The 13036-nt window shown below is 41.1% G+C and overlaps 1 protein-coding gene across 1 annotated transcript in view; it reads right to left on the bottom strand.

Moving 5' to 3' along the window:
• DNER (delta/notch like EGF repeat containing) overlaps positions 1-13036 on the bottom strand; it is a 341370-nt gene that overhangs the window by 58119 nt on the left and 270215 nt on the right. Inside the window, exon 8 of the mRNA XM_049769355.1 lies at positions 10184-10408. Coding sequence (XP_049625312.1) covers positions 10184-10408 — 225 coding nt within the window. The remainder of the gene's footprint in view (positions 1-10183; positions 10409-13036) is intronic.

The raw sequence follows: 13036 nt of genomic DNA, 5'->3' as shown, positions 1-13036 counted from the left end.
GTCATGCTAGATGGCACTCTGAGTCCTCTAGGGTTGGACCAATTCATGGATCAATGATGTGGTACAAGAATCAAACCAGTATCAGCAGCATGCATGGTTGTGTCCTAACCCCTGTGCTATCTCTCCAGCCCACATTTGTTTGTTTCTTGAGGAAATATAAAAGAGGAAACTATCTCTAACAAAGGACAAGCACACAGCTATTTACTTACAAGGCTGAATTTTATACCGCAGCCAGAATAGAATTTTATACCATACTCAGAATAAGAGGTGAGGCACAAGGATTTAATTCTACATTCCAGCTTCCCAAAACCTTTTTAGCAAGAAAGAAAAAGATATGATCATTGTAATTTTCCTACACTGGAAAAAAAAAGGAAGTCAACAAAATAGTTTAAGTAAGTCTTCAGAGGCCTCTGTGACCACGAGCTTGATGAAAATTTCCTGAAATTATGAGCTTGCTGAGCTTCATCGAACAGAGCTATTCCCTAGTTAATGAGGAAAGTTGCTAGTTCAGACTTGTATTCCAGGTAAGATGATATAAAATGATCATAGCTGCCCTCACAGACTATGAACTCCTGCTGTGAACAGGTACATTTCTTATCTTTCAATGCCATTTCAGCCAATGACTACTAGTTCTGAATGATTTGAATTTTAAGGAAAGCTAGTGGGATCAGAGGAAACAGAAATCCCTTATAATTAAAGGCCAGTTCATGAACACTTTCATACATATGAATAAGTCCTTTAAAGGCAGGCTGGGAAACAGCCATGTGGATAGAGTGTTAACATTCAGAATCACAGAAAAATAAACCCCACCTACTTCACCACCAAATAGCCCTTGCCATTATCATTATCATTATCATTACCAATGTCCTCCCCTCCATTAATAGTCATTCTTCAGGCCACCCTCTTGAGAAGGCACAAATCCTGAAGTCCCTAAGCAAACCTCTTCCAAATTAGAATCAGAACAAAATGGTAACAAGAAAGTCCTTGGTGCCATAGTGAGTACCATGAGGATAACACCTCAGTAGTGGTCTGGAAAATTTCACTCAGTTCTTGGCTGGGTACTGAGGTAGGTTGATCTCATCCCAGGTTGTTCCCTGCCCTCCTAATCCCAGGGACTCTTCCACAGGCTTCTTAACTCACTAGTAGCAATCATCTTCAGCTTCCTCTCTCCAACATCAATGCAAGAATTTTACAATGTATTCACTGATTTTTCCTTTTCCCTTAAAATGCTCTCTTTCCTTTGTCTCAATACCTCCCTTAAGGTTCCATACTTCATTCCTGACTTCAGCCATTTTCCCAGTTCCAGTCTCAAGTGGCAACTATGAAGTGCCACACTCACTGCATTGGCTCACTGTACCTTGAATCTTCACATTGTTACATGTATTTTCTATTTCTCTTAGTTTCCCAAGTTAAAACCTTAACATTTGAGACCTTTCACTCCTTGTGACCTACATTTGACTGACAGCGAAATTCTAATGCCTCGGATTTTAGCAGCATCTGGATGTACTCACCTTCAGAAATCCCATCTTCAACCTTCCCTTTCCTGATTCCTCCACTTTTCTCCTGTCTTAGCATCCTTAGACTATATGATCTACTCCAATTGGAAGAATTTTTAAAAATATCTGCACCCAAGGCCGGTGAGGTGGCGCTAGAGGTAAGGTGCCTGCCTTGCAAGCGCTAGCCAAGGAAAGGACCACGGTTCGATCTCCCAGCGTCCCATATGGTCCCCCCAAGCCAGGGGCAATTTCTGAGCATGTAGCCAGGAGTAACCCCTGAGCATCAAAAGGGTGTGCCCGAAAAAAACAAAAAAATATATCTGCACCCCTATGTTATTCACAATAGCCCAAACATGTGATTAGCCCAAATGTCCATCAGCAGATGGATCAAAAAATCTGCTTATATACACAGTCAAACAGCTGTATACCCCCAACTATTAAAAAAGATGGCACTGTGCCTGTGGGGATAAGATAGATTAAATTTGAAATGACTATACTAAGTGAAATAAGGAAGTGAAAGATAATTACTAGCCAGTGGCACTCATGAGCAATATGAATAACAAAAGTGAAGAGACTGGCAAAAAAATAAAATGAAAAATTAACCCCTAGACTTGGGGAAAAACAGGTTAGTTGTAGCAAGTCAGCCCCTGAAGAGGTTGACTGATGGAGGGATGGAGGATGAGGCCTTTCTCTTCCAGCTCGGAGCACGCGTCTGCCACCCTGTCTAGCCAACGGTTCTGAGGTGAAACGGCGGGTAAACAGCAGCTCGCAGACAGTCAGGCTCGTGGAAATATTCGCTTTACTCGGTGGACAGTACTGAAGTCCAAAGACTCAGCTTCAGTTCCAGCCAAAAAGCCTCGGCCTTCCACAGACCCTTGTTTTTATCACCCAGAGTCAGGTACCACCCAATGGTGGAATCAGATACCAACCAATGGTGGAAGCAGAATCAGGTCCTACCCTAGGGTGGGGGCAGAATGCCAGGTCACACCCTAGGGTAGGGCACAATCACCAATCAGTTTAGGGTGAGTAACATAGTAATCCCCCAAAATATTTACATACACAACAGTTGGTTACTAAAGGGAAAAAGAGGATGAGGATGGAAAGGATGAATGGATTAGAGTCTTTATAGTGGAGAACTAATTTTGAAAATATGGTTGTGGGTATAGTGAGTTCTAAACATATGTAGACAAGTTAAGATGCACCCCTAAAGTTTTACACTGCTATAAATAAACAAAAAAGAATTAACTTTCTAAAACACAGTGTATTTCACATAGGGCACTAAAACAAAGAGCTTCATTTTCAAATTCCTTATTATCATCTAGATTCTCTCCATCCTTCCAATGTGCCCCAATAAGCATCTTTATCCTTGCCCTAACAAGCATTCATTCCCCAACAGGGCCTGACATTTTCATCCACGTCCTTCCCCACCTAGGGCATCCCTTCCATTTATCCAATATCCAAATAATATTTCACTGTCCAATTTGCTAGACATTTCTATGTAAGTAATCTAAAGAAAAATTAAATCAATTAGAACTCTCAATATTTTAAGTATTTTCATAAATTTGAGGCACCCATAGTTGAAAAAAGTGTTTTATTTATATCAGTAAGAGGAAAAATCCAGTCCAGGGCTTTGGGTGAGAGGGATTCAAACTCCAATGGAGGCGACCTGGGGGATTTGCTCTAAAGTGGGTGATGTCTGGAATCAGAGGCAATTCTATCCTTGAAATTTCTCAATAAATATTATCAGGAGGAAAGCAAACAAGGCAGAAGTCATTGGTCCTGAATCTATTTTCAAGAGAAGGAATGGTGTTGACATAATGGCAGTTGGACTTGGACACGCCCCTTGGATATTCCCACTATAATGACAGTTGAACCTGGACATGCCCCTGGTCATGACCCTTGGCACTACCCCCAGGCTCGTGACCAGAGGAGCACCTGCTGGTCCTCTGGGTGGGGTGGGGGGCAAAGATAAAGTATCTGAGAGATACTGCTTGCTTTGTATCTATTCCTTTCTCTTTCTTTTTTAAACCCACTCCCTACCTCTGGCTGGTGAATTTCCATCTATCTCTCCCTCTCTCTCAGAAACCCCAGGTGGAGACAGCTGGCCTCAGATTCCAGAAGCAATAAAAAGAATACTTGGTTTCTACTTCTCTCTTCTCTCACAGTTCCAGGTGGGCAGTTGCTACATATTGGCATCCTTGGGTGGGCATGAGGCCCCACCTGGCAGCCAGACTTCAAGGGCTCCTGCAAGCAGCAGGCAGACTTGCAACTTACTGCAGTAACCTACTGGATAATGGTGAATTTTCTCTGAATGGCTTGGTATTTTTGTGAATTGCACTTTATTTTTGTCTGTACTTAAAAAAAATTACTCAACAGCTTTTATTATCTTGCTTTATCATGGCCTATGAGTGACCAAGTCTGATGCTGGAATTCTGTACAATCTTTTTTTATTTTTATGTCCAGTAGATACAAATGACAGGTTCTGAACAATACCAAAACCTACTTGTAAAATATTCAACAACCTCCCAGAGGTCAGAGCTTCTTCTCTCTTTTCTCAGTTTTCAGTGTCAAGATGATGTCATTGTAGAACTTGAAACTTTCTTGTAGGTAAAGCACCTTGGATTATCAAAGCCCTAACAAACAACTCAAAACAAGATTCTGTTTTAAGACCCCCCCCAAGCAGTTATATATATATATATATATATATATATATATATATATATATATATATATATATATATATATATATATACACCATATTTTGGTTATAGACAAAAATGATCATAATAACAGGATTAAGATGTGAGGAAAGACGATAACATATTCTACGCAAGAGATGAGACTAATGTGCTGTGCCAATATTCAGGGACCTTCCTAGTTATATTAAACATAAGCTGCCTTTTTTCCTTACAAACCTGAGAGAGCTTTTGGTTAACAAAAGATGAAAGCTGCCCGCTGACATTATCCAAGAACCCAAATGCAGTGAGACAGTCATTAGCATGATAACTATCTTCAGATACTTCTAGGTGTGCCTTTTCCCCTTCATTGCTATTAAATTGCTATTAAAATCCTGGCCAGTCTTGTGTTAGATTCTGCTTCCAATGAACATGATCAGAATACTGATACTGTTGAGTTTAAGAATGTTAAACTCAATGCTCACTGAATCTTTCACATCACGCAATTCATAAATGCATGGAGGCCTTCATACAATATGTATATATGTAGAGAGTTTGATTTGGGGACTACACCCAATAGTGCTCAGGATTTACCCCTGACTTTGTACTCAGGTATCATTCTTGACAGAGTTCAGGGGATCATATGTAGCTGGGAGTTGAACCTGCTTCCTACCTGCTATACTATCACTTCCATTCAATACATATATTTTTAAAGAAATGAAAATAAAGTATCAGATATTCTCAGAAAATCATATAACTGTAGGGGCTGGAGCAATAGTACAGCAGGTAAAGTGCTTGCCGTGCTTGTGGCCATTCCAAGTTCAATCTCTAGCATCCTATATGGTCCCCTGAGCCTTTCAGGATTGATTCCTGAGTGCAGAGCCAGGAGTAACTCAGTACTGCCAGGTGTGGTCCAAACAACCCTCAAAAAAAAAAAACGATAAATTAATTAACTTTAAATTTTTATTCAATAGGAAAAAATCCTAACTTTTGTTTATAGTTAAGATCATCAAATGGGATGACCACCCCTGGTGCAGAAGAATCAGCAAGAATGTGTAGTCCAAGTTTTATTTCCTGGATCTAGATTACAATAACTGATAAGCATCAAGGTCACCCATGAAATTAAAAACAAGTATACGGGCCCGGAGAGATAGCACAGCAGCGTTTGCCTTGCAAGCAGCCGATCCAGGACCAAAAGTGGTTGGTTCAAATCCTGGTGTCCCATATGGTCCCCCGTGCCTACCAGGAGCAATTTCTGAGCAGGCAGCCAGGAGTAACCCCTGAGCATCGCTGGGTGTGGCCCAAAAAAAAAAAAAAAAGTATACATTTCCCATATAACGATCTACTATTGGGGCCAGAAGACAGTACAAAGGCTAAAATGTATGCCTACAATGAGCTTGATCAGTGTTTAATCTCAGCACCACCTGGTTCCCCAAAGCATTGCAGGTACAGCTCTGGAGGCCCCCAAGAACTGTCAGGAAGGTCCAGTTAGTTAATCCACAACAATGAGGAGCTGAGCAGAATTGCTTCCATGGACTGAACCACCAGCTCAGCTTGAGAATCACTGGGTAGGGGGAAAACCCACAACATCCTTCTCACGCATTGCTTGCGAGTTCCCTCTCAAAAACATCCCCTAACCTTGTGCCATAAATTCCTTAATCAGTCATATTCTCTACGTAAGATTAGGGTGATAATGCAAATGCCTTGGGCAGGGACAATGTACACTCAGGTGAACCTTCTTCCTTTATATTCAATTTCTGCCAGATTGGGCATCATCAAACTGCATCTATCTGCAAGTAGGCCCCACTTTGTACAGAACATGCGTATCTACAGTTTCCTACCAGGGTATAGTCACACCCTCATCAGCTCTGTGCCTGTGCCACTTCTCCCCACCAGAGGGAAGAGGCTCTGAGTCCACCTCTGCCGTTTGGAGTTGGGGGGGGGGGTGTTTCAATTTGCAATATTTTCAAAGTACCTCACCTACCACTTACCACTGTCGCTGAATAATATCGTTTTAGCAATTATTTGGTGCTGACATTTTATTATTTAATATTAAAATTCCATCAGAAACACCTCACCTGATAAGCTGGGAAATAAGGCTTGAAAATTAAAGCACCTGGCAAATTTCCTCTGCTGCAATCCAAGTGGCATTGTGTCAGGCGGGAACTAATTATCAACTTGACACAGACTTCAATCTGTTGCCATATATGAAATGAGATCTGTTTGCTCTCTGGAAAGACGACCAGACCGCTGCTCTTCCATAAGACACTCAATTTCACTGATTCTCCTGAGATTTTTCTACTATGTCAACTAGCCATAAAGCAATTGCATGCTCCAAAAGATTAAGAGGAGAAATTATGCATTCAGAGAATTGTCATTTTCTCTTCTTAATGAAAATTTTTCCCAGATGTTAAGATATGGGCTAATTTTATTTTCATTTTAGACATCATAATTGTAAGTTGATGGCAGGATTTTTATGCAAAAAATATGCCAACATCATACACTCCACCAGAGTGTCCACTTCTGTCTACCATGTGCCAGTGTCATCCCCTTCACCTTTATCCTATGCCCCCAGCCCTCCTTAAGGGATATGTTTCCTTTTAAAGACCAGTTCTCAGTAAAGATGCCTTACACAAAATCTCCCATTGGGGCCAGAGTGATAGTAAAGCAAGTAAGGTACTTGTCTTGCATCCAGCTAACACGAGTTCAATCCCTGGCATCCCCTATGAGCACTTCCAGGAGTAATTCCTGAGTGCAGAGTCAGGAGTAACCACTGAGCTTCATCACAGAACATCAAGTCTCTTGGCTCACAAGTCTCAGAAAATGGAATGTGTGAGTCTTCAGGCTCCAATGGACATGAATATAGTTTGAGATCAGTTGGAGATAAGCCTGGAAGTTGAAGGAATGGAAGGGGGAGTTACTTCCCCTCTCAGACACTCAAGGATGACACATTGGGACCTCTAGGTGTGAAGAGAGGTGGGATGAATCCCACATCATCCCTCTTCTCCTTTCAAGTTCTCACCACCCACCCAAGAAAGTGCCCAGTAACCTGTTTCCAGCTAACATACCGAGCTGAATGTGCCTCTGAGAAGTTATTTATAAAAATAAAAACTGAAGCCTAAGATATCCTGTCCATTTACCATGGTTTAAGCCACTTAGAGGGGTTCTCCCATGAAGCTGCTTCCTCTCTGCCTGGCTCTGTCTTCACTGCGCAGTCTGGTCTTCCATGAGGTATCATATGATCTCCTAAAGTTGGTTGACTCTCTTTTATATTATTTAAAAGTATCCTTTCTCCTTATATAAGTGTAGTCTACTTACAGCTTGAATCATAAACCAGCCACAGTAAAAGGGGCAATAAGCAGGATGAACAAATGAAGTTTGGGGAGAACTTTTTGCTTCTTCTTGAAGGAGTGTCACTGGAGGAAATGATTCTCAGGAGGCAGGAGTTTAGAATGTTTCTGGAAGAATGGTTTGTTTGAGAAGAGCTACTCCACCTGCACCCCAATACTGTGAAATCCAGAGCCTGAGTCGTGGCACTCACCATGGAGGTTTGGTTCCCTACAGAGAAAGCCCAGGCTATATCTGCTTCTTCAGTGAACACAGCGCCCCCTTGAGGCATCTTAAAGGGTTGCAGGGAGCTTCTCTAGGGAAGTTATTACCATCATCGTACTCAAAGCTATAACTTGGAGTTTGGGGATATAACCCTCAAGTGCCCTCATGTTACATACAGAGGTACAAAAGCCTCTAGGTAGGGTTTGGGGGAAAATCCATATATTGTTGCTTGTTTCACTTCGTATCTCAAGATGGATGCAGTTCCTAAAAATGCGGTTGAATGCTGTCGGCAGTGCTTGAGGTTGCAATGAAGCTTTTCGGATTTTGTTTTCTGCTTTGTAAATGAAATAAATATTAAAATCAGCAGACTTCTAGAAAAACAGTTATCCTCCATTTGAGGGAAAGTTGTGGTAGAGAGATGTTATTCAATAAGGTCAGAGCTTCAGAGCAAGAACTTGAAGCTTCCCAAAGGCAGAATGGAACCTCAAAACTGTAACATAGAAACCTTCTGGAATGTTCCAGCTAGCCAGGCTGCACTAAGCAACAGTTGTATTTCCCCAATTGTGCATGTCAATACTTTAAAACTCAATTGAGGGCTGGAGAAATAGTACCAGTGTAAGGTGCTTGCCTCTTACACAGCCAACCTAGGTTTGATCCCGGCACTATGTTTATCCCCTTACCTATCTCCAGGAGACACTGAAGTATGCTTTGAGCACTGCCAGATGAACCAAAAGTAAAAAATAGGCAAACAAAAGCAGCTTAGTGAGATAGAGATACAGTCATCAAGAAGATGAAATAGTCTACTCATAAGTACAGAGAACTTCTAAGCTTCTATATAAATTTATAGAAAATAGGAGAATTAAGTCTACATATAAAAATTCTCCAGAAACTCTTCGAATGAACAGTGTTTCTCTAACTTCTTTAATTAACTCATGAGGATGGCATGTGTCCCTTGTAAGTTCTAGGCTAGGTTCTGGGACAGAGAAAATAGGCACCTGAGATGCAATTTGAGCTCAGCCTCTTACTGGTGTGTGTGATCACAGACAGAGGACAGAAAAGAGCATTTCCCACCACTGTGTAAAAGTGGCTCAACTTTGTTTATCTTGCAATGAGATCAAAGTTGTGGTTAGTGACATGAAGTTCAGTTCATAACCTAGAAAGATTCAGTTTATTCATTGATGTTTAGAATGCCAGAGTTAGATAAGTTACTGATAAATACACATCTTCTTATCCAAAGTAGGAAAGAGACATGTGTGTATAGTTCATGGGGGAGAGGGTGTTGAGACTTGGAAGTCCGAAAAGCAACACTGTGGGTGACTGTGGGAACTAAGAACAAGGAAAGCAGAGGCAGTCCCACTGGGAAAAATCTACCTGGAAAATGGGATGAGCAGTGAAAGCACGTTCACTGGAGGGTGCTGAAGGAAAAGCCAGGAGTCATACTAATGATGGCTTAGATCTGTCTGAGCTCCAGCAGAAGACACAGTGGCAGGAAGCAGTATTAAGAGTTGACTTGTGGGGCCAGAGCAGTGGCTCAAACGGTAGGGTGTTTGCCTTGCATGCACTAACCTAGAACATAACACATTCAATTTTCCAGCGTCCCAGATGGTCCCCCAAACCAGAAGCGATTTCTGAGTGCATAGCCAGGAGTAACCCCTGAGCATCACTGGGTGTGCCCCCCCCAAAAGAAACAAAACAAAACAAAAAGAGTGGACTTGTACAGGAGGGAGACATGGGTAGGATGTTGGTTGCCTAATTCATTATTTCCAGACCATTCCAGAAGGTGGTACAGATGCAAATTTTGTCTCATGACCACTCTGCTGAGTATCAAAATATACGCGCGCACACACGCACACACACACACACACACACACACACACACCAGTAGCACAAATGCAGAAGACATTTGAAGAAGAATTGACTGAACTTTGAATCTTTAACTATGAGAGCTGCAGGCCCTCCAACTTATTCTGTTCATAGAGTGAGAATCTGAATAGTGGATGAAATTCCGAACAACTTGCACACTGGTTTTTCTGTGCATAAAAGTGGGAGAACACATGTTGCTAACCTAAGAAAGTTAAGCTAAAAACTGCACAAAACAAAAAAAGCACTGTGATCCTAGTAAATTGTTCAAATAGTTAAGCTCTTAATGAGTTGTGATGTTTGTTTTATAATTGGCTTCATTACCCTTGCTTCCTCTCTTTCACATGTAGCCACAATGAGTGAGCTGCTCAAGAAAGAAGGAAAAGGGTTAAAAGCAGATTTAAAAGCAAAAAAGTATCACACACACACACACATATACACACCAAGTATCACATAGGTCTGGAGTTTATTTACAGATGTGCAATTTACTGGTGCAATTTCTTTGCCCTACACACATTCACAGGCCCACTTGGGCTCCTCCCTGCAAAAGACCAGTAGGAGAATCGGTCTGAAGGGCTTTGAGTCAGACAAATGACCCACCTGGATCACAGAGGCATTTGTAGCTGGTGCCTACGCTGCGGCAGGTGCCATGGGCACAGGGGTTGAGAGCACAGAAGTCAACAAGCTGGGTACAGGTGGGTCCTGTGAAAGCTGCACTGCAGCTGCAGCGGAAGTGCAAGCCATCTGGGTAGCAGGTGCCGTTGTTCTGGCAGGGTGCAGAGGCGCATGGATCCACCTTCTCCTCGCACGTGGGCCCCAAGTAGCCTGCAAGTCAACAGAGAGGGGATTTGAGAAGCCATTAAAGCAGGTTTGCACGTGAGGACCCAGAAGTTGACTCCACAGGACAGGACTTCACTCTTCCCCACTGGGAACTGATCTTCCACACGAGCCAACCAATTTCTTAGCTGCTTCCACATGGCACAGCCCACCCTGGCTATAAGGACCAGCTTCCTTAGCTAGGGCATCTCAAGGTGCCAAGATTAATCCTTGAGATTCCTTTTTTTATTGAAATATAAAATATGCAAATGATTTCATAGACATACACGGACTGGAATATTTTTTTAGGCAGAGTTGTGTATCATGTCTAAATAGAATAAATGGGGAAAATGAAAGGTGATTGGAACCATAGAGATAATAAAAGGGCTAAGGTGCTTGCCTTGGAGGCAGCCCACTGTGGTTTGATTCTCTGAGCATTGCCAAGAGTGATCTCTCAGCACAGCCAGTGTGGCCCAAAACTCCTCCCCAATAAATAAATGTGGCCATTACCTTTATGAAGGTGGAACTGAGATAAGAGCAGAGTGAGTGTAAGTGGCTCAGTGGTATTGTCTATCTTGTATGAAAGATACTCAAGCTTAATTCCTGGCACCACATACACATAAAAGTTCAAATATTAGGTCTTGTGGTGGTGATTATATAAGTTATAAAACTTTAAAACTTTTTTTTTTTTGGTTTTTGGGCCACTCAAGGGCACTCAAGGGTTATTCCTGGCTCTGTGCTCAGAAGTTACTCCTGGAAGTGCTTGGGGAACCATATAGAATGTTGGAGATAGAACCCGAGTCAGCTACATGCAAGGCATTTTGCTGTGCTATCACTCCAGCCCAAGAACTTTCAAATATTTTAAAATGTTAAACATGCTTGTCCTGGTTGAGGTGTTTATTATTTTGCTTTGTGTATGTATTTCAGTATTTCTCAATGTAAATAATTGTGTGCCTATATGCATAACTTGTGTGGGTTCTTTAAACATTTTTAAATTAGCTTGGAAAATTAAATGATGGTTATTCAAATTTTAGAAACTAAAGTGAAATCATTTTACAGGTTTTTTAAGGACAAAATTCAATTTTACATTTCAAATCTTCATTTAAGTTTTATTTTTAACCATCTTGATACAGAACTCCTAGAAGTGTTGGCAAGTTTTGTTTTTATTGTCGGAGACACAGTGAATATATAAAACAAACAAAAATAACTACCAGACTTAATGATCTGAAACATCACTCAAAAATTGGCATTATTAACTTGATATTTTTCTATACAGAAATAGAAAACTCAAAAAAATCCATACTAAGTCAACATTTTCCAAAGTTGTCCGTCATTTTTAAATTTTAGAATCTACACTAAATATGTACCATAAAATCTTTTTTTTTGTTTTTGGGTCACACCCGGCGGCGGCGCTCAGGGGTTACTCCTGACTCTATGCTCAGAAATTGCTCCTGGCAGGTTCAGGAGACCATATGGGATGCCGAGATTCGAACCACCGACCTCTGCATGCAAGGCAAACACCCTACCTCCATGCTATCTTTCTGGCCCCCATAAGATCTTTTTTTAAAAAAAGGTTTAATTACTTTATTTAAACACCATGGTTACAAGGTTGTCCATAACACAGTTGGGTCTGTTGTCTTTTTATTCCACAATTACAAAGTTGTTCAACATAGTTTTAATAACATTTAAAGTCTCCAGTGTCTCCTTCAAAGCCCAGAAAAGAGTTCATCCTTCCTGAACAGAATCTCAGCTCATCATTCCTGAGATCTCTTCCCTTTCACTCTGATTGAAAGGAAGATAATTAAACATGTATCACAAGGAACAAATAAGGCAGTTTCTCTCCTCTCCAAATCTCCTACTGCCCCCATCCCCAATCTGGGCAGAAATGATTAGATTTATAAAGTTAATGTGTGCTCTAAAAACAAAAAAAAAAAAAGGCAACATTTCTAGAATATATTCAGTATGGTGTTGAATGAATGAAAGACATTAAAATGGAATAATACCAGCAACAGCTGCTATCCATGGGGGGCTGATATTCAGCAGATGGTGAGAAGGTTTAAATGGGTTATTTCACTTCATCCCACTATCATTGTATAACACAAAATACCATCAGTGGCCTACTTTATAGGTGGGAAAAATGAGAACAGAGAAAGGAGAAGGAAATGTTTTGATTCAACAGAGCTTGTCAACGAGAACCTGAGTGCAAAAACCCCAAGCCCTAATTATTCCACTCTCTTTTCAAATAAAATTTTCACTGAATCACCAAGAATTACAAATTATTCCTGAGTAATAAAGGTCGTCATGTGCAATGTTCCAACTCCAGTGTCCACTTCTCTCCACCAGTGTCCCCAATTTCCTTCCCTCCCTGCCCACTGCCCTGCCTCAGCCTGTCTATGACAGTTACTTCTGTTTTTTTTTCTTTTCCCTATTTGGCATTGTGCATTAGTGAGGGGGTATAGTGCATATTACGTAACCTCCTTTCAGCACTTAGATCTTGTCCAGAGTGACCATTTCCCTTTATTATTGTCACAGTAATTTCCTCCCTGACCTATCCTAATGTACCACCATACATTAGTTGTTTCCCTAAGATATTTCTATATATTCCACATATACTCCACTATTGTGAGAACAAAAAGT

This window comes from Suncus etruscus, chromosome 2 (genome assembly GCF_024139225.1).
Source record: "Suncus etruscus isolate mSunEtr1 chromosome 2, mSunEtr1.pri.cur, whole genome shotgun sequence".
NCBI classification, from domain to species: Eukaryota; Metazoa; Chordata; class Mammalia; order Eulipotyphla; family Soricidae; genus Suncus; species Suncus etruscus.
Note: the sequence above shows the minus strand (reverse complement) of the source record. Positions and strands in the feature narration are given on the sequence as shown.